The sequence below is a fragment of the Xenopus tropicalis genome, chromosome 3, assembly GCF_000004195.4.
Source record: "Xenopus tropicalis strain Nigerian chromosome 3, UCB_Xtro_10.0, whole genome shotgun sequence".
NCBI classification, from domain to species: Eukaryota; Metazoa; Chordata; class Amphibia; order Anura; family Pipidae; genus Xenopus; species Xenopus tropicalis.
Window position 1 is genome coordinate 143,823,143 of NC_030679.2, and position 26,072 is coordinate 143,849,214.

Below are 26,072 nucleotides of genomic sequence, written 5' to 3' on the forward strand. Positions count from 1 at the left end.
AGAGAATTAATATAAGGACAACCTGTACTATGAGCAGCACAAAGGGAGGCCGTGTCCCTTTAAATTGCACAAATAAAATACAAGGATAGGATTAACGCGGCAAAAGATGCGTGAAATTGGCTCTGAAAGCTCCCTCGCCCGTACGCCCAGGTTACAAATTAACTGTCGTTGTGGAGAGACAAAGTTGGGGGGGCTCAGAGCCCATGTAAATGGCTAAACCCGTCACATTGACATTGCCACAGCGCTCTTGTGAATGCCACCGCCATTTTATATGCAAAATATCATTATCCGTTATTCTAACCGTCCCCTACGGCTGAGCCATGGCGATTTATGAAAGGATACTGCCCCCTAATGTTAGTTGGGATCAAGTACAGGTACTGTTTTATTATTACAGAGAAAAGGGAATCATTTAACCATGAAATAAACCCAATAGGGCTGTTCTGCCCCCAATAAGGGGTAATTATATCTTAGTTGGGATCAAGTACAGGTACTGTTTTATTATTACAGAGAAAAGGAATCATTTAACCATTAAATAAACCCAATAGGGCTGTTCTGCCCCAATAAGGGTAATTATATCTTAGTTGGGATCAAGTACAGGTACTGTTTTATTATTACAGAGAAAAGGGAATCATTTAACCATGAAATAAACCCAATAGGGCTGTTCTGCCCCAATAAGGGGTAATTATATCTTAGTTGGGATCAAGTACAGGTACTGTTTTATTATTACAGAGAAAAGGGAATCATTTAACCATGAAATAAACCCAATAGGGCTGTTCTGCCCCAATAAGGGGTAATTATATCTTAGTTGGGATCAAGTACAGGTACTGTTTTATTATTACAGAGAAAAGGGAATCATTTAACCATTAAATAAACCCAATAGGGCTGTTCTGCCCCCAATAAGGGGTAATTATATCTTAGTTGGGATCAAGTACAGGTACTGTTTTATTATTACAGAGAAAAGGGAATCATTTAACCATTAAATAAACCCAATAGGGCTGTTCTGCCCCCAATAAGGGGTAATTATATCTTAGTTGGGATCAAGTACAGGTACTGTTTTATTATTACAGAGAAAAGGGAATCATTTAACCATGAAATAAACCCAATAGGGCTGTTCTGCCCCAATAAGGGGTAATTATATCTTAGTTGGGATTAAGTACAGGTACTGTTTTATTATTACAGAGAAAAGGGAATCATTTTTTAAAATTAGAATTATTTTATTATAATGGAGTCTATGGGAGATGGCCTTTCTGTAATTCTGAACTTTCTGGATAATGGGTTTCCGGATAAGGGATCCCATACCTGTACTTGGCTTATAAATGCTATTTTCCACTTATATTAGTTATTAGTTATTTGCATCTCTGTCCTTTGCAATTCTCTGCTCTGCTGGTTCTGACTACATGGGAAGCGTTTCATGCACCTTCAATAGCAGTTACATTAATAAACAGCTTCAAAGCCAATGGAAATGTGGAATGAAAATATAATGGGGATTGGCTTACAATCTTTTATTTGGTAAAATGTTATCTTTCTGTTTGGGTTGAGTTTCCCTTTAAATTGTAAGCATTGACAGCTGAATGAAGGGTCCAAAAAAGGCCAAATCCTTGTCTTGTACCGAGCAGCTGCCTTCAGGGTCAGACTGGGTCGGGAAAATACCCAGTGGGCCCCAGCGGCCCAGACCTGACCCAATTGCTGCTTCCTCTGGCCTCCGATGTCCTCCCCTTATGGGGGTTCAGGGGTGTGGGCCGGGGGCCCCTGCGTGGGACGTGGCCAGAGGAGGCACCTTGGAGGGTGAGGGGACCCTAGGGCACCCCCCCAGTCTGACCCTGGGAGGGCAGAGACTTTGCCAAGAGGGCCTGTAGCAGAAAGAAATGAACTGCAATGGGTCCTCAGGCTCAAGCTCTGATAGGGGAACCTTGATCCCTATGTTTAGGCCATAGAAGGCCAATGGGTTTCTTAATGACTGATCTGCCTCCCATGAATGGTTGTACGTTATTAGGGATGTAGCGAACCTCAAAAAAAAAGTTTGCGAACCTGTTCGCGAACTTCCGCCGAAAATTGCGAATATTCGCGAACTTTGCGAACCCCATAGACTTCAATGGGAAGGCGAACTTTAAAACCTAGAAAAGCCATTTCTGGCCAGAAAACTGATTTTAAAGTTGTTTAAAGGGTGCCACGACCTGGACAGGGGCATGCAGGAGGGGGATCAAGGGCAAAAACTTCTCTGAAAAATTGACACACGCCGTTTTTCGAAATGATCGGTAATTTTGCGACTTTTTCGTAATTTCCGGCGCTTTCATAAAGTTATCGTAAGTTTTGCGACTTTTTCGGAGCATTCGTAACGTTACCGTAAGTTTTGCGACTTTTTCGGAGCATTCGTAACGTTATCGTAAGTTTTGCGACTTTTTTGGAGCATTCGTAACGTTACCGTAAGTTTTGCGACTTTTTTGGAGCATTCGTAACGTTACCGTAAGTTTTGCGACTTTTTCGGAGCATTCGTAACGTTACCGTAAGTTTTGCGATTTTTTTGGAGCATTCGTAACGTTATCGTAAGTTTTGCGACTTTTTCGGAGCATTCGTAACGTTATCGCAAGTTTTGCGACTTTTTCAGAGCATTCGTAACGTTATCGTAAGTTTTGCGATTTTTTCGGTGCCGGCGAACCCAAATTGCGAACATCACGAAAAGTTCGCGAATTTGCGGACTTGCGAACACCCGATGTTCGCGCGAATTAGTTCACCGGCGAACAGTTCGCTACATCTCTACACGTTATATAACCGTCCCTGGGCTAACTATGGCAGGTATGTTCCAACCTGTGGAACCCTTTTCTGTTTGCTCTAGAGTTGCTCTCACCCACCTCTTGAGATTTGCACGTCGTTGGGAATATTTCCTTATAGCGGGGCAATATATATATATAATATATGGATGTCTCGGCTTGGCGTGGGCAAAGTCTGCTGCAATGGAATATCTTGATAAGGCATTCCCTGGGAGGGCAATATTCCGACTTCTATCTTACATTCCATAAGTCTCTGGTCTCTTCACCTGCCCCCCCCCGTGCACATTTCTTTTTTCCACCTCTGGTTTATAACTATTTTCTTGCCGAAGTGGAGACTCTTTAACTTTTTGCCCTTTGCACCATTTCCCTCTGCTATTTTGCCTGTGGTGCCTGCACATTCAGCTCCATGTGGTTGGTATGAGCAGCCTATGGACAGGGTGGAGCACCCTCCGTTGTGCCAGGCACGGTGCCAGGGGACACTAGGAGCCATGGAATGCCAAAGAACTGACACAAGTGCTCCATGTATGGATTCCTAGAGGTGCAATTTGGACCCCTTGGCACTTGAGCACCCCTGTCTGCTCCATAGGGGGAGAAGAAACCATTTAAGAATATCATCTTACGGATATTGAACGATATCATCTATATACGTGATTATTCGTTTGTCAAGATGTTGGGTTCAAACTTCACCCCGGCAGTGAGTCATAACGCAGTCGGAAAGGAGCTGCGAGAGGGTGAAATCCCAACTGTTTCCTTGTCGGCTTATCTCCTATCTCCTTGCCTGCAGTATATCTTATTATTCTCATTCTGCACCTTCTGCCACAGGAGTAGGACCATAGGAGTAGGACCAAGGGTTGATCGGTAGCTCCTGTAGCTCTCTGGGCTGTTTCTTTGAAGCTTTCCCTGCCCGGCCTCCCCATGTGTATTCAGCATTGTTCCACGTTTATCGGGGTGTCCCTGTACCCCTTGTGCGCCATCAGCATCATCTGTAATATCCTATTGTTCTTCCCGGGATGGAGTGTGGAGGCCATCAACAACCCAGCCTTTAAAATGACCCCAGAGGTTCTTTATCTTGGGGGTATGTTGGGCAGTGGAGTTATGGTAAGTGCAAATCGGGGGAATATCTTGGAGGGGGGACTATTTGGAGGTGGTATTCTCATAGTAGTTACCCTTAATGCCGTCCTTACTCCAGCACCTAGTCATTGCAGAGGGGTAGAAAGCCCCATTGGACTCCCAGACGATTCCTCCAATATGGCAATTGCAACAGTCCCTGGATCACCATGGTACCAATATCAATAGCCATTTATTTTCTCATTTGCTAAAAAGCCATCTGACTGGTTCCTGGGGCAGTAAAAAAAAAAAAAAGGCAGCCTTCCTGAACCCCAGTAGTTCCCAAACTGCCCTCTTGGAGGGAAAACTAAATCAATGACATACGGTCAAGTAGGATGAGATTTGGAGATAATAAATATTCCCTTTCCTACACTCCCAGCTAGAATGCCATATTGGGGGAGAACTTGGGTGAACACTTAATTGCTCTCCTTTATATTCTCGGAGCGATGGCTTAATGGCTTATACTCCAATCTGTAACTATGTTGAGAGTCAAGGGGGTCCCTGAACAAAGGTTGGCCCTTGAAGACTCGTTGCTTATGGGCCATAGCTATTTCTTCTCCAAATGCCAGTAAAATGCCCCCTTGCTTCAGTATATATCTCTGTGGCCATGCTGTATTGTTCCCAGTGAGCCAGTGTGGTCAGGGATATTGACCTTATCCACCAGGGAGAACATCAGCTGGTTACCAGGGTCGGTGACCCTTGCAATCAAGAAGACCTTCAACAGGCAGTTGGACTGCAGTTGGCTTGGCATTGGGAGTTGTGTTCCCATGTAATACCTCCCCATATAACCCAGCTATAGTTGCCCCTCCTCAATACCCCAAAGAGGCTTTTGATATTAGATCACCATTCATTTTCTACACTTCTTCCTCTAGGTCCTGATTCCTGCAATCTACGTTCACTGCATCGGGAAACCTGGAAAATGCAGCAACCGCTGTGGGGTAAGGCAGCCATTGTATATATATATATATTGCACATCTAGTCCCTAATCTGGCTATGAATCTGCTTGAGCGAAGGTCGTGTAATCAGCAATAACCCCAGGGGAGCGTATGACTCAGGGTAAAGCAGTTACCCTGGGATCCCTTATCCGGAAACCAGAAAGTTCAGAATAACAGAAAGGCCATCTCCCATAGACTCATTATAAGCAAATAATTCTCATTTTTAAAAATGGTTTCCTCTGTAATAATAAAACAAAACCTTTTACTTGATCCCAACTAAGATATAATTACCCCTTATTGGGGGCAGAACAGCCCTATTGGGTTTATTTAATGGTTAAATGATTCCCTTTTCTCTGTAATAATAAAACAGTACCTGTACTTGATCCCAACTAAGATATAATTACCCCTTATTGGGGCAGAACAGCCCTATTGGGTTTATTTAATGGTTAAATGATTCCCTTTTCTCTGTAATAATAAAACAGTACCTGTACTTGATCCCAACTAAGATATAATTACCCCTTATTGGGGGCAGAACAGCCCTATTGGGTTTATTTAATGGTTAAATGATTCCCTTTTCTCTGTAATAATAAAACAGTACCTGTACTTGATCCCAACTAAGATATAATTACCCCTTATTGGGGCAGAACAGCCCTATTGGGTTTATTTCATGGTTAAATGATTCCCTTTTCTCTGTAATAATAAAACAGTACCTGTACTTGATCCCAACTAAGATATAATTACCCCTTATTGGGGCAGAACAGCCCTATTGGGTTTATTTAATGGTTAAATGATTCCCTTTTCTCTGTAATAATAAAACAGTACCTGTACTTGATCCCAACTAAGATATAATTACCCCTTATTGGGGCAGAACAGCCCTATTGGGTTTATTTAAATTTAAATGATTTTTAGCAGACTTAAGTTATGGAGATCCAAATTACGGAAAGACCCCTTATCCGGAAAACCCCAGGTCACGAGCATTCTGGATAACAGGTCCCATACCTGTATTATGTTTCTGTATTATAAAGCCCATAACAATGCTTGGATTCTAGTGGCTGACACTGACCTATAGTCTTCATTGTTCCTTTCTTTCCACAGATGTTCCTCTCTATCATTTTCGCCGCTTTGGGGGTGTGTGGGGCTCTCTATGGTCTTGTTGTCTCTGCCCTGGGTCTGGCCAATGGGCCTCGCTGTCAGTACCTGTTTATAAGTGGACGGGTGGCATGGACAATCCCTTTCAAATTGCCTTTGGAATTTTTGAAGTGAGTGTTTATACCTCGAGTACAAAGTATCACCCAGTGCGACAGCAATTAGCTCTACATTCTTGCCTGACACCTACAGAGATTACAAAGTCCCTCAACAATAAGATAGGGCCATAGGGCAGTACCCAAGCATTCCTTATTAGCTGATATTATCCATATATCCATATCGGTTGAATTAAAATTTAGCTATAGCCACAAAGCACATTTACAAATCAGACATTTACTTTCATGGTTCTACCCACACAGGGTCGGACTGGGCCGCCGGGACACTGGGAAAATACCCGGTGGGCCCCAGCGGCCCAGACCTGACCCTATTGCCACTTCCTCTGGCCTCCGATTTTCTCCCCTGACGCGTTTCACATATGCACGTTCAGAAGAGGACGCTGGACAGGGGCCCCTGCAGGGGAGGGGTTAGGGGTGTATGGTGGGGGGCCCTGGGGCAGTAGCCCCTGTGGGCCCTGCACTCCCAAGTCCAACCCTGTACCCCCTGTCCAATATCCCCCTGAACACACGTATGTGAAACGCGTCAGGAAATCGGAGGCCAGAGGAAGTGGCAATAGGGTCAGGTCTGGGCCGTTGGGGCCCCTGCGGGGGGGTTATGGGTGCGTAGTGGGGGCCGCTTGGGGGGTGCAGGGCCCCTGGGGCAGTAGCCCCGGTGGGCCCTGCACCCCCAAGTCCAACCCTGTACCCCCTGTCCAATGTCCCCCTGAACGCGCGTATGTGAAACGCGTCAGGAAATTGGAGGCCAGAGGAAGTGGCAATAGGGTCAGGTCTGGGCCGTTGGGGCCCCTGTGGGGGGTTATGGGTGCATAGTGGGGGCCGCTTGGGGGGTGCAGGGCCCCTGGGGCAGTAGCCCCGGTGGGCCCTGCACCCCCAAGTCCGACCCTGTACCCCCTGTCCAATGTCCCCCTGAACGCGCGTATGTGAAACGCGTCAGGAAATCGGAGGCCAGAGGAAGTGGCAATAGGGTCGGGTTTGGGCCGCTGGGGCCCCTGCAGGGGGGGTTATGGGTGCATAGTGGGGGCCGCTTGGGGGGTGCAGGGCCCCTGGGGCGGTAGCCCTGGTGGGCCCTACACCCCCAAGTCTGACCTTGTACCCCCTGTCCAATGTCCCCCTGAATGCGCGTATGTGAAACGCGTCAGGAAACCGGAGGCCAGAGGAAGTGGCAATAGGGTCGGGTCTGGGCCGCTGGGGCCCCTGTGGGGGGGGGTTATGGGTGCATAGCGGGGGCCCCTGGTCCGACCCTGTACCCACAGTAGACTAATCAAAGCGGATTCATTATTGGTTGCTATGGTTTACTGGGTGGAGCTAAAGTAAAAAGGTCCTAGATTGGAAAATGCCAATGGGGTTATGTATTAAAAAATCTCAAATTCTGCCCCGTGTCTATTAATCCCAAGCAAAGAAGAAGAGGAAACTGTTACCATTTGGGCCTGCCATTTTCAAGATATTATCAAGATGGCTACTCAAAGCACATTTGACATGTGATTAAGTTCTGACCTATCACTGTGCATCTGTGGGAAGCGTAAGATATAATGAAGATTTAGGGGGTTATGTCATAAAAGGCACTAAGTTTGCCCAGGAGCAGTAACCCATAGCGACCAATCAACAGGTAGGATTTATTGGTCACCTCTAAAGCAAATATCTAGTTGGTTGCTATGGGTTACTGCTCCTGGGCAAACGTAGTGGCTCTTATGACATATGGGGGATAGTGAGGTTTAGCCTTCTCAATAAGAAGCCAGCTCATAGATATATTTATATAAGTCTTCTGTAGTTTTTTTCATTTCTTTTCTATATCTTTCCAACGGGGGGTCACTGACCCCGGCAACCAACAAACTATTGCTCTGTGAGCATACAGGTTTGTTATTATTGTTACTTTTTATTCTTTATCTCTTTTATTCAGGCCCCTCTCCTGTTCATATTCTAGTCTCTCATTCAACCCACTGCCTGGTTACTTAGGTTACAAAAAAGCCCTAGCAACCAGATAGTTAGAGCTGCATCACTTCCTGTCCAGCCCATCACAAAATGGCGGCTCAAGGGAAAGGATGTAAAAGGGCAATATTTACTGATATATTCCAGTTTGGGAAGATTCTTTAATAGGCCACTTAATATGATATAAACTGTCTGTTGGTTACGTATTCATTCTGGGGGTGTAGTTTCCCTTTAAGTTAGCTACTTGCCTAGTAACCAATAGCAGGTATCATTTACTGGTCAGCTGATCCGCCCTAATTTCCCTCTTTCTCCCTTTTCCCCCCGCCCCCAGCATCGACAGGAGTTACCTCTTCAACAGAAGCGCCTGGGATCGGTGCGTCCAACCGGCCGGGGTGGTTGAATTTAACGTCATTTTCTTTTCCACAATCCTGGCCTCGAGCTGCATCCAGTTAGTGCTGTGTTCCATTCAGATGCTGAACGGGCTGTTTGGCTGCATCTTCGGCACGTGCTCCCGGAAATAGTAACAGAGCCACGGTATAACTGTGTTTGGTCTTACTGTTACCTGTTTAACAGCGTGTCTAAAGTTACTATATACAGAAATAATTACCCCTTATTGGGGGCAGAACAGTCCTATTGGGTTTATTTCATGGTTAAATGATTCCCTTTTCTCTGTAATAATAAAACAGTACCTGTACTTGATCCCAACTAAGATATAATTACCCCTTATTGGGGGCAGAACAGCCCTATTGGGTTTATTTAATGGTTAAATGATTCCCTTTTCTCTGTAATAATAAAACAGTACCTGTACTTGATCCCAACTAAGATATAATTACCCCTTATTGGGGCAGAACAGCCCTATTGGGTTTATTTAATGGTTAAATGATTCCCTTTTCTCTGTAATAATAAAACAGTACCTGTACTTGATCCCAACTAAAATATAATTACCCCTTATTGGGGCAGAACAGTCCTATTGGGTTTATTTCATGGTTTAATGATTCCCTTTTCTCTGTAATAATAAAACAGTACCTGTACTTGATCCCAACTAAGATATAATTACCCCTTATTGGGGCAGAACAGTCCTATTGGGTTTATTTCATGGTTAAATGATTCCCTTTTCTCTGTAATAATAAAACAGTACCTGTACTTGATCCCAACTAAGATATAATTACCCCTTATTGGGGCAGAACAGCCCTATTGGGTTTATTTAATGCTTAAATGATTCCCTTTTCTCTGTAATAATAAAACAGTACCTGTACTTGATCCCAACTAAGATATAATTACCCCTTATTGGGGCAGAACAGTCCTATTGGGTTTATTTCATGGTTAAATGATTCCCTTTTCTCTGTAATAATAAAACAGTACCTGTACTTGATCCCAACTAAGATATAATTACCCCTTATTGGGGCAGAACAGCCCTATTGGGTTTATTTAATGCTTAAATGATTCCCTTTTCTCTGTAATAATAAAACAGTACCTGTACTTGATCCCAACTAAGATATAATTACCCCTTATTGGGGCAGAACAGCCCTATTGGGTTTATTTAATGCTTAAATGATTCCCTTTTCTCTGTAATAATAAAACAGTACCTGTACTTGATCCCAACTAAGATATAATTACCCCTTATTGGGGCAGAACAGCCCTATTGGGTTTATTTAATGCTTAAATGATTCCCTTTTCTCTGTAATAATAAAACAGTACCTGTACTTGATCCCAACTAAGATATAATTACCCCTTATTGGGGGCAGAACAGCCCTATTGGGTTTATTTCATGGTTAAATGATTCCCTTTTCTCTGTAATAATAAAACAGTACCTGTACTTGATCCCAACTAAGATATAATTACCCCTTATTGGGGCAGAACAGCCCTATTGGGTTTATTTCATGGTTAAATGATTCCCTTTTCTCTGTAATAATAAAACAGTACCTGTACTTGATCCCAACTAAGATATAATTACCCCTTATTGGGGGCAGAACGGCCCTATTGGGTTTATTCAATATTTAAATGATTTTTAGCAGGCTTAAGTTATGGAGATCCAAATTACAGAAAGACTCCTTATGCAGAAAACCCCAGGTCCCAGCATTCTGTATAACAGGTCCCATACCTGTACTATATTAAATAAATGCCATCTTCGATCATCATGCACGCTCCTGGGGCTGCCACTAGGGGGCATATGGAACAGTACAGAGAGGCTGCATGTCAGATGACTAAGGGCAAAGACAGATGGGGCAATTAGTTGCAGCGATTCTTTAAAACCCCAGTCTCGTGCTAAACTGCCCCGTCTGTCTTTGCCCTAAGGAATCATGGGAAGGAGTTGGTCTTCATTTTTTATTTGTGGTTTTAAATGATTTACCTTTTGTGTAGCAGCTCTCCAGTTAGGAATTTCAGCAGCTATCTGGTTGCTAGGGTCCACATTACCCTAACAACTGTTAATTTACTGCCTTTGATTACTTAACCCCCTGAGTCTGTGGAAGGGACACCTGGGAGAGTTCATTATGACGCTTAAGAATTTATATTTTCTTGCAGATTATTTGTTTTAAAACAGTTTCTATTTTTCTAGATCCAATCTATATTCAAATTCTATCTTCAAAATCCTGATAAGTGACCCGGGGCGGGGGCTTCACATTGGGAAGAATAAGCAGAAACCTATCATCCCCCCCAGGGGTCCAACGGAGCGGAGAGGATTCTGCCAGTCCCGCTATTGTGCATTCCTTGCCGGAAGCCATTCCCAACAGAGAGGATTATGGGAGCTCTGTCTTGCACACATAACTAACATCAAGCCATTCCAAGCAGAGAGGCTTATGGGAATGACACCCCCACAAAAGCCATATCTAGGGGACACTTTTCCTTTAAATTCTGTCCTGTGTGTGATGCTGAGAAATGTACTTAAATCAAATGCTAAAATAAACTTTATTTTGACCTCATTGTAAAAGTTTCAATGAAAAGAAAAATGACATTTGTACCCTAAACCCAACTTACTCATTCATCATGATGAATATGAGTATGGCATGGGAAGGAGTGGGGGCAGGGCAGGGGTGGAGCAGGAGCTGGGCAGGGGTGGAGCAAAGCAGGGCAAAGCAGTGGGGCAGGGAGTATGGCAGGGGAAGGAGTAGGGGCAGGGCAGGGGTGGAGCAAAGCAGTGGAGCAGGGAGTATGGTAGGGGGAAGGACATGGGCCAGTGAGAGCACCCATAGCACCCATAGGGAAAGGTGGGGTTCCTCATTATACAATCAAAGGTGGAGTCCCTGCAGTCCCAGGGGGGCCCGGGCTGAGGGGTCTGCTTCTTCCATTACAGCATATAAATCTCTGCTCTGTGCCGGTTCTCAGGTAGGAAAGCAGGGATTTATATGCGAGTGGGCACGGTGGCCAAGTCTGGGCAGAGGGGGGGGGGCCCGATGAACCTTCTCTGCACTGGGCCCCCTCAGAGATTTATTTGCAGGGGGGCTCGGCGCAGAGTAGTTGCGCCACTGACCAAAACAACAAAAAATTTCATGAAATTCAGCCTTCCCCCCTGGCAGTAAACAGGACGTCAGAAAGGAAGGATATAAATCAGCGGCAGCGTCTCTTTAAATCCCAGAAATAAAATACAAAAATGGGATTCAGCGTGAGAAAAGATGCGTGAAATGAGGTGACTCAGGCGGCTCCCTCACCCATAGAAACGGCTGCGTTACGCAGTGACTCACACCCCATTTATATGCACCGGGGAGGGGGGGCTAGAAACCTGTCGTACTGACACCCGCAATGGCACACTCGCTGACTGCCCCCCCCCCCCGCCATATTATTATATGTAAATATCCAGATCCATTATTCTAACTGTCCCCTACAGCCGAAACTGAGCCCCCAGTATTTATAGCAACATACTGCCACCTACTGGCCAAATTGGAACTGCAATAAGGGATAGCAGGGGGAAAAAAAGTGCGTATTAATTAACACATAACAAGATAAAGTGTCATTCTGTGGCTACTAAAGCAAATAAAGTGCTGTCTTGTATAAAAAAGGGCATTGACTCAAGGGATGAGAACATAATTTTGCCCCTTTATAGGTCCCTGGTAAGGCCTCACCCTGAGTATGGGGGGCAGTTTTGGGCTCCAGTCCTTAAGAAGGATATTAATGAGCTGGAGAGAGTGCAGAGACTTCAACTAAACTGGTAAAGGGGATGGAAGATTTAAGCTATGAGGTTAGACTGTCAGGGTTGGGGTTGTTTTCTCTGGAAAAGAGGCGCTTGCGAGGGGACATGATTACTCTGTACAAGTACATTAGGGGGGATTATAGGCAGATGGGGGGGTTCTTTTTTCCCATAAAAACAATCAACGCACCAGAGGTCACCCCTATAGATTAGAGGAACGGAGCTTGGGTATTTTGCTTGTTCTTGAACAAGCATAGTATCCAAGGCTATTGTGATACTAATATCTACAGTTAGTTATTATAACTTATTTTGAATAAACCCAATAGGGCTGTTCTGCCCCCAATAAGGGGTAATTATATCTTAGTTGGGATCAAGTACAGGTACTGTTTTATTATTACAGAGAAAAGGGAATCATTTAACCATTAAATAAACCCAATAGGGCTGTTCTGCCCCCAATAAGGGGTAATTATATCTTAGTTGGGATCAAGTACAGGTACTGTTTTATTATTACAGAGAAAAGGGAATCATTTAACCATTAAATAAACCCAATAGGGCTGTTCTGCCCCAATAAGGGGTAATTATATCTTAGTTGGGATCAAGTACAGGTACAGTTTTATTATTACAGAGAAAAGGGAATCATTTAACCATGAAATAAACCCAATAGGGCTGTTCTGCCCCCAATAAGGGGTAATTATATCTTAGTTGGGATCAAGTACAGGTACTGTTTTATTATTACAGAGAAAAGGGAATCATTTAACCATGAAATAAACCCAATAGGGCTGTTCTGCCCCCAATAAGGGGTAATTATATCTTAGTTGGGATCAAGTACAGGTACTGTTTTATTATTAGAGAGAAAAATCGTTTTTAAAAATTAGAATTATTTGCTTATAATGGTGTCTATGGGAGATGGCCTTTCCGTAATTTGAAACTTTCTGGATAATGGGCTTCCGGATAAGGGATCCCATACCTGTATATGGTTTATGTATGTGTATAGATAGGAAGGAAGGGTTGAACTTGATGGTTCTCAAACCAACTTAACTATGTAACTATGTACATCAATAAACCATTATGGTTATAAATATTTTGTAACCCCTTCTGTGTGGTCCGCAGTGCATTAAATGCAGTCTATAAAATATTGCACGTTGTATAATTGCCTGAGCCTTTGCGCCCATACATGCTCCTATTGCCCCAAGATGGCTTGGCAGAAGTCCTTGCAGGTTGGCCATTACTTACCTTCCTGCCCCTTCTTCTGCTTGTTTCAGAACTCAATCTCCTCGCTCATCTCGTGTGTCCCCCACCTCCTGAGATCTACATTATATGCTTTTTATAACGGGGCAATGTATGGGATGCCTCGGCTTGGTGTGGGCAAAGTCTGCCGCACAGGAATTTGTAGATAAGGAATTCCCTGGGAGGGCTCGGCAACCAGTGCTCCTACATTCCTCTTATATAATAATCAATAAGCACATTTCTGTATGTTCCCACTAAACCTGAAGCCCACCTGTCCCCCCGGCTCAAGCACCTCTCTTCTATCCACTGCTATTCTATAACAATTATCTTACTGATTGGGAGACCCCTCCATTGAGTGTGAGGGAATCTTTCAACCATTTTGCACCACTACCCTTTGCTATTTGCATTGCCCCTATGAGTGGCACGTTGGTGGTGGTGATACCCTTTGGCGTGCAAGGCTGGAACCTCAGATGATGCCCAGAGCCGTGTACTTTTCAATATGGGGCAAAGAGGCAGCTTCCAATGCATGGATCCTTAGGGGGGCAATTTTGCATCCCTGTTCTTGTGTCTGTTCTATTAAGACCATATAGGAGTGCCTGCCCAAGGCTTACACATATGTGGACATATAACTGGGTATTTGTTTACTAAGATGATGAGTTCAAACTTCACCCAGTTCCCGGCTGTGACTCATTATTGCCGTCAGAAAGGAGCTGGAATCTCAGCTTTTACCTTGTCACCTTATCGACACTCTTCTTGCCAGCGGCACTCTCGCTCTGCGCTCTCCTCTTGGCCAGTTATTCCTACATTCTTGATCCCATTTTATTTGGCCTCTCACTTCCAAAGGCTTTTCAATGTCCTGCTTCCCCGCTTGCACCCGGGACTGTTCCAGGTTTATCGGGGTGTCCCTGTACCCCTTCTGCGTCCTCAGCATCCTCTGTAACATCTTCTTGTTCTTCCCGGGATGGAGTGTAGAGGCCATCAATAACCCAGGAGAACATATGACCCCAGAAGTCCTTTATCTTGGGGGTTTCATGGGCAGTGGAGTTCTGGTAAGTGAAAATAGACATTAAAGGAGTGGTTCACCTTTCAATTAATGCCCCATTCCTAGCAACTTTGCAATTGGTTTTCATCATTTGTTTTTTATCGTTTTTGAATCATTTGCCTTTCTCTTCTGCCTCTTTCCAGCTTTCAAATCACTGACCCCGGCAGCCAAAAACCTATGGCTCTGTGAAGCTACAATATTATTATTATTGTTTCTTTTTATTAATTATCTTTCTTTGCAGGCCCTCTGCTATTCATATTCCAATTTCTTGTTTAAACCACTGCCTGGTTGCTAGGGTGAATAAGATCCTAGCAACCAGATAGCTGCTAAACCATATAGAGAGCTGCTAAGCAAAAAGCTTAATATCAATTTCTATATTATGTTAAAAGTTAATGTAAAGGTGAACTACCCCTATAATTTGGGGGGGAATCATCTTTGGTTGTGCCTGCAGTGCCGGATTGGGCTGCCGGGGTACCGGGAAAATCCGATCCCCCCAGGGCGCTCCTATGATCCCCCGACGCAGGTATGTTTCTTTTAGAAGCGCAGAGGGGATCAGAGGGTGTTGGGGGCCTCTGGGGGCCTCTGTGGGGGGAGTGAAGGCAGCAGGGGCCATTGGGGGTGCAGGGGCCCCTGAGGCAGAAGCCCCGGTGGGCCCTGCACCCCCCAGTCCGACCCTGTGTGCCTGACATTCTCTTAGGGGCTTTTAGGGGAGTAGAGTAACAGTTGTTGCATGTACAATGTATATAAAGTGTAACTTTGCCCTCATCCAGTTCTTATTCCAGCTTCTAGTTATAACAGTTGGGTGGAAAGCCCCATGTGGAGGATAGAGGGGATAGAAAATTCCTCCCTGAATTCAAAATGGCAACTGGACCAGTCCCTAAATCAGGGGTCCCCAACCTTTCTTATTCGGGAGCCACAGTCAAATATAAAAAGACTTGGGGAGCAACACAAGCACCATAAAAGTTCATGGAGGAGCCAAAAAAGGGCTGTGATTGGCTATTAGGGGCCTCTATGCACCCTATCAGCTTACAGGGGCTTTATTTGGTAGGAAATCTTGTTTTTATTCAACCAAAACTACTACTATTCAAAAATAACTCCCTGGTTTGGGGGCACTGAGAGCAACACCCAAGGGGTTGGGGAGCAACATGTTGCCCCTGGTTGGGGATCCCTGCCCTAAATGAACATTGTACTAATATCAGTAGCCCTGTATTTTCTCATCCAACCCTTTCTGGACACTACATATCTGTCCCTACAGTTCCGCTGCTTAGGGAGAGATATTACACACGGTGGTTCACCTTTGAGTTAACCTTTAATATGTCATAGGATGTCCTATTCCTAGCAACTTTGCAATTGGTCTTCATAATTTATTTCTTAGAGTCTTAATTATTTGCCTTCCTATTCTACATGTTTCCAGTTTTCAAAAACCTATTGCTCTGTAAGCTTACAATTTTATTATAATTGTTCCTTTTTATTCCTTATCTTTCTATTCAGGCTCTCTCCTATTCATTTTCCAAGCTCTCTTTCAAACCGCTGCCTGGTTTCTAATGTAAACCAGGTCCTAGCAACCTAGATTCCAAACTGGAGAGCAGCTGAACAAAAAAAAAAAACAAAAACCAGTTGCAAATTGGCTCAGAATATCATTCTCTCCATCATACTAAAAGTTAATATAAAGGTGAACTACCCCCTCATATAAACTACCCCAGATACACTGTATATAGCTCAACTGAGTCTTGCCCATGGCTATCCCTGCTGCATTGTGCCCGGTGAACACTTCTACAGGATATCAAGGTTAGTGACCATAAACACAGGGAAAACGTGGGCTTAGTAACCCCAGTGGGGCAAGTAAGCACAATGGTTTGGGCACAGAGACCCCCACAAGAAATATTATTGATCTAAGAGAAGTCCTTCTTGCCCAGGTGATGGTCCCACCTATTCTGGCCAATGCCCTGCTTCTGCCCTATTCCCCATAAACTGCCATTGGATGATGCTTTGGATTTGAGATTACCATTGGTTTTATGCTGACAGCCTCTTGTTTTCTCCATAGGTCCTGATTGCTGCAATCTATAACCACTGCATAGGGAAGCCTGGGAAATATAGCAGTCGGTTTATGGTAAGGCAGTCAACGTACACATAATGCATGTAAAGTCCCTAATCTGGCTATAAATCCACTTGAGCAAAGGTCATGTAATCAGCAATAACCCTAAGAACTTTGATTGCAGGCAAAGATATTCTTCTCCTTAAACAACAAGTCCTTTGTGGCTATGTTGCTCTTACCGCTACTCATGGAGGGATAGTTTTGCCTTTAGTATTTCTGATGTCTTGGTGTCACACACATGCATAAATACTTGGGCAACACTTGCACAATGGAAAAGACAAGCCTTACGACTTGGTGAACCCAGAATGTATATGAAAAGTATATTTTATCTACCTTGCCTCCTATCAGTACAACCCTGGTGCTCACCTATAGTCTCCATCATCCCCTTCTCTCCACAGATGTTCCTCTCTATCATAATCTCGGCCCTTGGGGTGTGTGGCGCTCTCTATGGTCTTGTTGTCTCGGCCCTGGGTCTGGCCAATGGTCCTCGCTGCCTCTACCTGTTTATAAGTGGACGGGTTCAGTGGACAATCCCCTTCAAATTGCCTCTGGAATTTTTAAAGTGAGTGCTTTATGTCTTGCTACTCGCCCAGTGAGTAGCAATTAGCCCTATGTTCTTCCTTGAAACTCACATAGATTACAAATTCCCTAAGAGATTATTTACAAATCAACCAATTAAAGTTCGGTTTTATGGATCTTCTTCTTTTATGTTGGGGAGTGCATAAAAAAATCCCAACATTGGGGGTTCTTCAAGTGACTGTTGACCAGTGAGTTGTCAAACTTTTTCAGTTTAAGCCCAACTTGAAGGTCCATCCTTTGGCCAAGACCTCCTGTGAAGGCCTAACCTTGGCTCATAAAATGATTATAGATTTAGGAAAATATTGGTGTAGGTTTTTCAGTTGTAACATCAAGACAACAAATACATATTCACCCCACCTCACATTAACTGACCATTAAGCTGGTATCTAGGAGAACAAATGCCCATTCTGCCCAGTTCTCAACACAACTGGCCTTCAAGCCTGTGACCAGTGAGTTGTGTTACGAGTGGGAGATGGGAAGGCGAGTCCTTGAGGTAGGGGCTGTTACAGGATGGAGCAGGCATAGACTAGACAGGACGGGACAGAGGGGGCATAGACTAGACAGGACGGGACGGAGGGGGCATAGACTAGACAGGACGGGACGGAGGGGGCATAGACAGGACGGGACAGAGGGGGGCATAGACTAGACAGGACGGGACAGAGGGGGGCATAGACTAGACAGGACGGGACAGAGGGGGGCATAGACTAGACAGGATGGGACGGAGCAGGCATAGACTAGACTAGACGGGACAGAGCAGGCATAGACTAGACTAGACGGGACAGAGCAGGCATAGACTAGACTAGACGGGACAGAGCAGGCATAGACTAGACTAGACAGGACGGAGCAGGCATAGACTAGACAGGACGGGACGGAGCGGGCATAGACTAGACGGGACGGAGCAGGCATAGACTAGACTAGACGGGACAGAGCAGGCATAGACTAGACTAGACGGGACAGAGCAGGCATAGACTAGACTAGACAGGACAGAGCAGGCATAGACTAGACGGGACGGAGCAGGCATAGACTAGACAGGACGGGACGGAGCGGGCATAGACTAGACAGGACGGGACGGAGCGAGCATAGACTAGACAGGACAGGACGGAGCGGGCATAGACTAGACAGGACGGGACGGAGCGGGCATAGACTAGACAGGACGGAGCGGGCATAGACTAGACAGGACGGGACGGAGCGGGCATAAACTAGACAGGACAGGACGGAGCGGGCATAGACTAGACAGGACAGAGCGGGTATTGACTAGACAGGACGGAGCGGGCATAGACTAGACAGGACAGAGCGGGCATAGACTAGACAGAGCGGGCATTGACTAGACAGGACGGAGCGGGCATAGACTAGACAGGACAAAGCGGGCATAGACTAGACAGGACAGAGCGGGCATAGACTAGACAGGACAGGACAGAGCGGGCATAGACTAGACAGGACAGAGCAGGCATAGACTAGACAGGACAGGACAGAGCGGGCATAGACTAGACAGGACAAGACAGAGCGGGCATAGACTAGACAGGACAGAGCAGGCATAGACTAGACAGGACAGGACAGAGCGGGCATAGACTAGACAGGACAGAGCGGGCATAGACTAGACAGGACAGGACAGAGCGGGCATAGACTAGACAGGACAGAGCAGGCATAGACTAGACAGGACAGGACAGAGCGGGCATAGACTAGACAGGACAGGACAGAGCGGGCATAGACTAGACAGGACAGAGCAGGCATAGACTAGACTAGACAGGACGGAGCGGGCATAGACTAGACTAGACAGGATGGAGTGGGCATAGACTAGACAGGACAGGACAGAGCGGGCATAGACTAGACAGGACGGAGCGGGCATAGACTAGACAGGACAGGACAGAGCGGGCATAGACTAGACAGGACAGAGCAGGCATAGACTAGACTAGACAGGACGGAGCGGGCATAGACTAGACAGGACAGGACAGAGCGGGCATAGACTAGACAGGACAGAGCAGGCATAGACTAGACTAGACAGGACGGAGCGGGCATAGACTAGACTAGACAGGATGGAGTGGGCATAGACTAGACAGGACAGGACAGAGCGGGCATAGACTAGACAGGACGGAGCGGGCATAGACTAGACAGGACAGGACAGAGCGGGCATAGACTAGACAGGACAGGACAGAGCGGGCATAGACTAGACAGGACAGAGCAGGCATAGACTAGACTAGACAGGACGGAGCGGGCATAGACTAGACTAGACAGGATGGAGTGGGCATAGACTAGACAGAACAGGACGGGACAGGACAGGCATAGACAAAGATCAGGAGTGAGGAGTGAGGAGTGAGGAGCAAGGGACAAGAACAGGAAACACAAACTAGGGACAAGCCACAGTGCTTAATGTTTACCAATGTTCAGGCAAAGTGTGTGAGGAGGGCTGGGCTTAAATAGGGCAGAGTCAGCCCTGATTGGCTGACACCACCTAGCCAATAAGGCTGCTGGGGTGAGGGCACAAATCCCAGAATACAGGTGAATTGAAACACCAAGCAATTACCTCTTGTTGGCTACTCTCCTGGCTCAATGGTTAGGGAGAACAGCCAACAACCAGAGGGTCCTGGGATCAAAGCCTAACAAGTTGTCAAACATTTCCAGTTCAAGACCCACTTAAAGGTTGATTCTTTGATCAAAAGTTGGGCTTTCACATGTATCTAGGAGAACAAATGCCCATTCTCCCCAGTTCTCATTACAACTGGCCTTCAGGCCTGTGACCAGGGAGCTGTCAAACATTTTTAGTTCAAGCCTCACTTGAAGGTTGATTCTTTGACCAAAACATCTCTTGAAGGCTCAACCTTAGCTCAAAAAATGATTATTAGAGATACAGGGAAATATTGGTGTAGGTCATTCAGTCATAGAGTCAAGACAACAAATACATATTCACCCCACCTCACATTAACTGACCATTAAGCTGGGCTTTCACATGTACAGTATCCTGGAGAACAAATGCCCATTCTCCCCAGTTCTCAACACAACTGGCCTTCAAGCCTGTGACCAGTGAGTTGTCAAACATTTTCAGTTCAAGCCCCGCTTGAAGGTCCATTCTTTGACCAAAATCTCTCTTGAAAGCTCAACCTTAGCTCAAAAAATGATTATTAGAGATACAGGAAAATATTGGTGTAGGTCATTCAGTCATAGGATTAAGACAGCAAATACATATTCACCCCATCTCAAAATAACTGGCCATTAAGCTGGGCTTTCACATGTACCTAGGAGAACAAATCCATATTCTGCCAAGTTCTCAGCACAACTCGCCTTCAGGCCTGTGACCAGTGAGTTGTCAAACTTTTTCAGTTCAAGCCCCACTTGAAGGTCAATTCTTTGACCAAAACCTCTCTTGAAGGTTCAACCTTAGCTCAAAAAATGATTATTAGAGATACAGGGATATATTGGTGAAGGTCATTGTCATAGAATTAAGACAACAAGTACATATTCACCCCACCTCACATTAACTGACCATTAAGCTGGGCTTTCACATGTATCTAGGAGAACAAATGCCCATTCTCCCCAGTTCTCATTACAACTGGCCTTCAGGCCTGTGACCAGGGAGTTGTCAAACATTTTCAGTTTAAGCCCCACTTGAAGGTCAATTCTTTGACCAAAACCTCTCTTGAAGGCTCAACCTTAGCTCAAAAAATGATTATTAGAGATACAGGAAAGTATTGGTCCTTTAGTCATAGAGTCAAGACAACAAACAACCTTTAAGCTGGGGTTTAACATGTATCTAGGAGAACAAATGGCCATTCTGCCCAGTTCTCACCCTAAATTGCCTTCAGGCTGAACCTTCAAGCACCACAGAGGTTCTAGTCCTACAGTTCGGTGACCACTGCTATAGACTATGAACATGCAATGCCATAAATCCCCTCCATGTGTCGTAGGAATGATTAGCCCTGGGCAACCCTCATTCCTTGCTCCTCATTTGTGTATTTTGTTCCAATTTCTCTCCCCAGTTTAGAAAGAAGTTACCTCTTCAACAGGAAAGCCTGGGATCGGTGCGTAGAACCCACTGGGGTGGTTGAATTTAACGTCATTTTCTTTTCCACAATCCTGGCCTCCAGCTGCATCCAGATAGTGCTGTGTTCCATTCAGATGCTGAACGGGCTGTTTGGCTGCATCTTCACCCCGCGCCTCACCAAATTCTAAAACATAAATGTAAGTGTGGGCTGTATATAACCATCTTTGGTATTATTATTACATATCATATGCAAACCTACACAAATGCTAAAGCTAGACGTACATTTTTAAATTAGGAGCGTACCAAACCCAACATTTTTGGATTCTACCAAATCCTCCAAAAAGCGATTCGGCCAAATTGTCATGTTCATTTGTCTTTGGACAAGTTTGAGTTTGGATTAGTTAGATACAATGTTTTGCATTTTCAGAACACAAGGTAAGGCAACGTTTCATACAGAAGTCCTTTTACTATGGATACTGGTCATTGTGTCGAGTGAACGGGTTTAAAAAAAATAAAAACAGACAGTAATGGGACAGATTCATTTACTATGTGCAGGGCAAAGTGGAAAAAATGATCCGCCAAGTTTTTTTGCATTTTGTCTCCTGCCCATAATGTTGGTTTCCCCTGATGAATACAGTGCTGCTGGTCTTTGGCAGTGCTGCATTCACTAACCTGAAAGCCATTCAGATGAACCAGCCCTAGAGTGAGCTATAGAGCACAGCCAGACCCCAGTCAGAATTTAGTGCTCTTGCACTTTCATCAGGGGTATAGGCTATTGACCTGTATTGTCTCATCAGAACTCAGTAGAAGACTAAGGGGACATCTAGAATCGAATTAAGAGATAAGTTTTCCTTATTTAATTGAATTAGGTTGTTGGCTGGTATCTGTACATACATGGGCAGTCTGCCGGCCAATTTGTCTTCTGAAACACCTTATTAATATGTTGATACGTCATCAGTTTTACAGCCATTCATCCTTATATCACTTCTAAGTTCAAGTGTAGTTTCTGTTCTTGAAATGGGTGGGCCACATAGGGAGGAAAGCCACCTATGGGTGGACAGAGAGACACTTGGTCTTCTGGCCTGAGCAATGTTTTGCACCAAGGGCCAGGCACCATAAGATCATGGTGATTTGAAGCACCAGTAACCACGGCACTGTGCGCACTTTATTCTCAAGCACTTTAGTGGCACTTGCTCTTTTACCCCAGATTATTAGGCATTGGGAGTAGCAGAAATATTTTATTACTGGCCAAAAGGCTGGGGCGGAGCCCTGTCACTTTTTATTATTATTATTATTATTTTTTTTTTTAATAGTCAACTTTTATTGATTTTGTTATAAACAAGGGGTATGATAGAAAGAGGGAAGGAAGAAAGGGAGGAGGGGGGTAAATAGGGAATGGAGAGGGTATCATGGTGCTGGTGCACTCCTGTTTTATCTTTTACTTCTGATGTGTTTTTATTCCAAGGATCTAGTGCAATAGGCACTTATGGGTCTACAGGATGGTCCAGGGGGGATGTATGGTCATTAGGCTCCTTCCCCCCTGAAAACTGCCTACGCTGTGGGCGCACAAGACTGTAGACCATTACAGGGGTTGACGGAAGCCATTACCCATTAAGCTTCGGCTGGAGGGTGAGGAAAAGGGATCCCCCTAGCTATACGGTGAAGGGGATCTAAAGACTATTGCCCCTACTAGCCTTTTGGTTGGGGGGGGTCAGGGATAAAATGGTCCTCCTTAGTCTTCAACTGCTTTGTGCCTTTTGGCCGGGTAGTCAGGATACCTGGACTCTATTGCTTCGAAGTTGCGCCATTGCACCCTTGCAATTTACGTGTGTTTCACGCACTGTTATTGTCAATGGGTGATTTTGAAGCACCTCCTCCGACTTCAATAAAAAAAGCTGAATTTTAAGTTTCCCGCAGCTAATTTGTTTCTAAAATATTTTATTTTTTCCAGGTCTAGTCTCAGTTTTCTTTGGATTATTAATACGTGACCTGGACTCTGCGGTTCTACATTCTACAGAACTAGCTGCTCCTAAACAGATAAATATAATGCCTCCTGGGGGCCATTTCCAACAGAGAGGAGCCAGTTCCGCCATTTTGTGCAGACTTGCAGGAAGCCAATCCCAACAGAGAGGATCATGGGAGTTGTGGCCTTTCCAGAGTTCCAATATCGAGCAGAGAGGCCTCTGGGGGTAACGTCCTTCGCAGATTCTTACCACAAAGCCATATCCAGGGGACACTTTTCTTTGCGTTCTGTCCTGTGTGTGATGTTAAGAAACTGAATAAATTTTAAACCTTATTTAAAAAGCCATAAATAGCGAATACATGTATTTCAAATACGCAGAGACGACATAGCCGTATTCACAGACGCTTGGTTAGAGATACATTTGGCTGCATTTTGGCCGCCACCTATAGTGCCCAGCCATGCCCCTTGCTTGAGCACCGCTTTTATGAGGACAAATTCAAGCTGTTAAGGAGATATCTGTATGGGGTACCTTTGGCACGGAGGAGTACATGACTGAACACCTACTATTCCATTGCTACATGGTAAATTAGCGGTTAATTTAGGCAATTAAACCCAATGCAGCAGGTGTTGCATGTCTCAGCAAAAGGACAAGGGCAAAAGAAGTTGGATCTGCCCCCTGAAGATCTCTAAAGGTGCCCATACACGTGAAGATCTGCTCACCTGGCGTCAAGTGAGCGGATATTCTCCCGATATCCCCCACCTACGGGTGGGCAATATCGGGTGAATTCAGGCTAAATCAGTCATTTGGCTCTGGGGCCAAACGATCGAATTAGAACGCAGGTGATAGGCACAATCGTTTTTTTGGACCCCATCAACGGCCGATGCGGCCCCCAATCCGACTAAATTTTTAACCTGCCCAACCGATATCTGCCGATTTCAGGCCAGATATCGGTCGGGCAGGCCTGTCTTTTGTGCCCCTACATGGCTGGATAAGCTGCTGAATCAGTCTAAGGGACCAATAACGGTGGCTACAACCGGCCCGTGTATGGCCACCTTAACCCCAGGTTTAGTCCTTTAGCATACCTTCCAACTGTCCCGCTTTACGCGGGACAGTCCCGATTTTGTCACACTGTCCCGCTGTCCCGGATTCGCTCGTAAATGTCCCGCGGTGCAGAAGAAGCGGCTCCTGTGACGTCACGGGAAGAAGAAGAGCCGGGGACGCAGACAGAGGAAGCAGGCGGGAGGAGCGGGGGAGCCGCAGGAAGCAGGGGGAAGCTGAGGAGAATGTTGTGGAGGACGCTGGAAGGGGGCTGGAGGAAGGTAAGGGGCAGCTGGGGGATGCTGAGGAGGACATTGCAGGGGAGCTGAAGGATGTTGGGGAGGACGCTGGAAGGGGGCTGGAGGAAGGTAAGGGGCAGCTGGGGGATGCTGAGGAGGACATTGCAGGGGAGCTGAAGGATGTTGGGGAGGACGCTGGAAGGGGGCTGGAGGAAGGTAAGGGGCAGCTGGGGGATGCTGAGGAGGACATTGCAGGGGAGCTGAAGGATGTTGGGGAGGACGCTGGAAGGGGGCTGGAGGAAGGTAAGGGGCAGCTGGGGGATGCTGAGGAGGACATTGCAGGGGAGCTGAAGGATGTTGTGGAGGACGCTGGAAGGGGGCTGGAGGAAGGTAAGGGGCAGCTGGGGGATGCTGAGGAGGACATTGCAGGGGAGCTGAAGGATGTTGGGGAGGACGCTGGAAGGGGGCTGGAGGAAGGTAAGGGGCAGCTGGGGGATGCTGAGGAGGACATTGCAGGGGAGCTGAAGGATGTTGGGGAGGACGCTGGAAGGGGGCTGGAGGAAGTTAAGGGGCAGCTGGGGGATGCTGAGGAGGACATTGCAGGGGAGCTGAAGGATGTTGGGGAGGACGCTGGAAGGGGGCTGGAGGAAGTTAAGGGGCAGCTGGGGGACGCTGAGGAGGACATTGCAGGGGAGCTGAAGGATGTTGGGGAGGATGCTGGAAGGGGGCTGGAGGAAGTTAAGGGGCAGCTGGGGGACGCTGAGGAGGACATTGCAGGGGAGCTGAAGGATGTTGGGGAGGACGCTGGAAGGGGGCTGGAGGAAGTTAAGGGGCAGCTGGGGGAAGCTGGAGGATACTAGGGGGGAGCTGAAGGATGTTGGGGAGGACACTGGGAGGGAGCTGGAGGATGCTGGGATGGAACTGGAGGATGCTGGGAGGAAGCTGGAAGATGTTGGGTGGATGCAGGGGGGAGCTGGAGGATGTTGGGTGGATGCTGGGGAGAGCCATAAAGTGGGCGTGGCCTGAAAAATTTTGACAGATGTTTTTGTCCCTCCTTCTACTTTTCAAATGTTGGGAGGTATGCTTTACACCGTTTTATCCGCTATTATCCTTGTACAGACAGACCAATAGCATGTAGAGCTGCCAAGGGGTTCTTCATTTTCAAATTAACCTAGAAGGGGTTCTTCTCCTTTGAGCTAATGTTTAGTATGAGAGAGTGATTCTGAGACAATTTGCAATTGGTCTTCATGTTTTATTATTTGTGGTTTTTGAATTATTTAGCTTTTTGTTCAGCAGCTCTGCAGTTTGGCATTTTAGCAACTATCAGGTTGCTAGGGTCCAAATTAACTTAGCAACCAGGGAATGGTTTAAATGAGAGACTGGTATATGAATAGGAGAGGATCAGAATAGAAAAATAATTTATAAAAAGTAACAATAACAATAAAACTGAAGCAACAAAGCAATATTTAAAAGCTTCAAAGTGTTAAATGATTTAAAAAAAAAAACATACAAAATAAATAATAAAGACCAATGGAACAGTTGGTTAGAATTGGCCAATCTATAACATACTAAAAGTTAACTTAAAGATATAGATTGAGCCATTCTTAGCAACTTTTCAATTGGTTTTCATTTTTAATTTGGTATAGTTTCAAATTATTTGCTATGATTTTACTTACCTATGATTACTTACCTTTTTATTCAGGGCTCTACTATTGATATTCCAATATTGCAACTGCTTGGTTGCTAGGGTAATTTGAACCCTAGAAACCAGGCAGCTGCTCAAATTCCAAG

At 45.5% G+C, this 26,072-nt stretch overlaps 2 protein-coding genes across 3 annotated transcripts; both read left to right on the forward strand.

The window, feature by feature from the left end:
- The first annotated feature begins 3,578 nt into the window (after nucleotides 1-3,578).
- LOC100145782 (uncharacterized loc100145782) lies at nucleotides 3,579-10,919 on the forward strand. Its single transcript, NM_001127146.1, is given in 5 exon segments — nucleotides 3,579-3,866; nucleotides 4,748-4,813; nucleotides 5,906-6,069; nucleotides 8,330-8,532; nucleotides 10,556-10,919. Coding segments are annotated over 4 exon segments (603 nt in total). The 5' UTR covers nucleotides 3,579-3,683; the 3' UTR covers nucleotides 8,520-8,532; nucleotides 10,556-10,919.
- Nucleotides 10,920-14,085: 3,166 nt separating this feature from the next.
- On the forward strand, nucleotides 14,086-23,346 carry LOC100493138 (transmembrane 4 L6 family member 4). Of its 2 annotated transcripts, none has more exons than XM_002941236.5 (5): nucleotides 14,086-14,397; nucleotides 16,435-16,500; nucleotides 16,884-17,047; nucleotides 21,036-21,237; nucleotides 22,992-23,346. In XM_002941236.5, the coding sequence occupies exons 1-4, from the start codon at nucleotides 14,200-14,202 to the stop codon at nucleotides 21,226-21,228; spliced, it is 621 nt and encodes a 206-aa protein (XP_002941282.1). In that variant the 5' UTR covers nucleotides 14,086-14,199; the 3' UTR covers nucleotides 21,229-21,237; nucleotides 22,992-23,346. The 2 variants fall into 2 exon arrangements, with proteins under 2 accessions (XP_002941282.1, XP_031755378.1); XM_031899518.1 differs by having other exon boundaries at nucleotides 22,998-23,346.
- Nucleotides 23,347-26,072: the final 2,726 nt, after the last annotated feature.

Coding starts and splice junctions, on each gene's coding strand:
- LOC100493138 (XM_002941236.5), top strand. CDS start 14,200: ATGTCCTGCTTCCCCGCTTGCACCCGGGACTGTTCCAGGTTTATCGGG. Junction 16,501..16,883: donor AATATAGCAGTCGGTTTATG/GTAAGGCAGTCA, acceptor TTCTCTCCACAG/ATGTTCCTCTCTATCATAAT. Junction 17,048..21,035: donor TTGCCTCTGGAATTTTTAAA/GTGAGTGCTTTA, acceptor TTCTCTCCCCAG/TTTAGAAAGAAGTTACCTCT.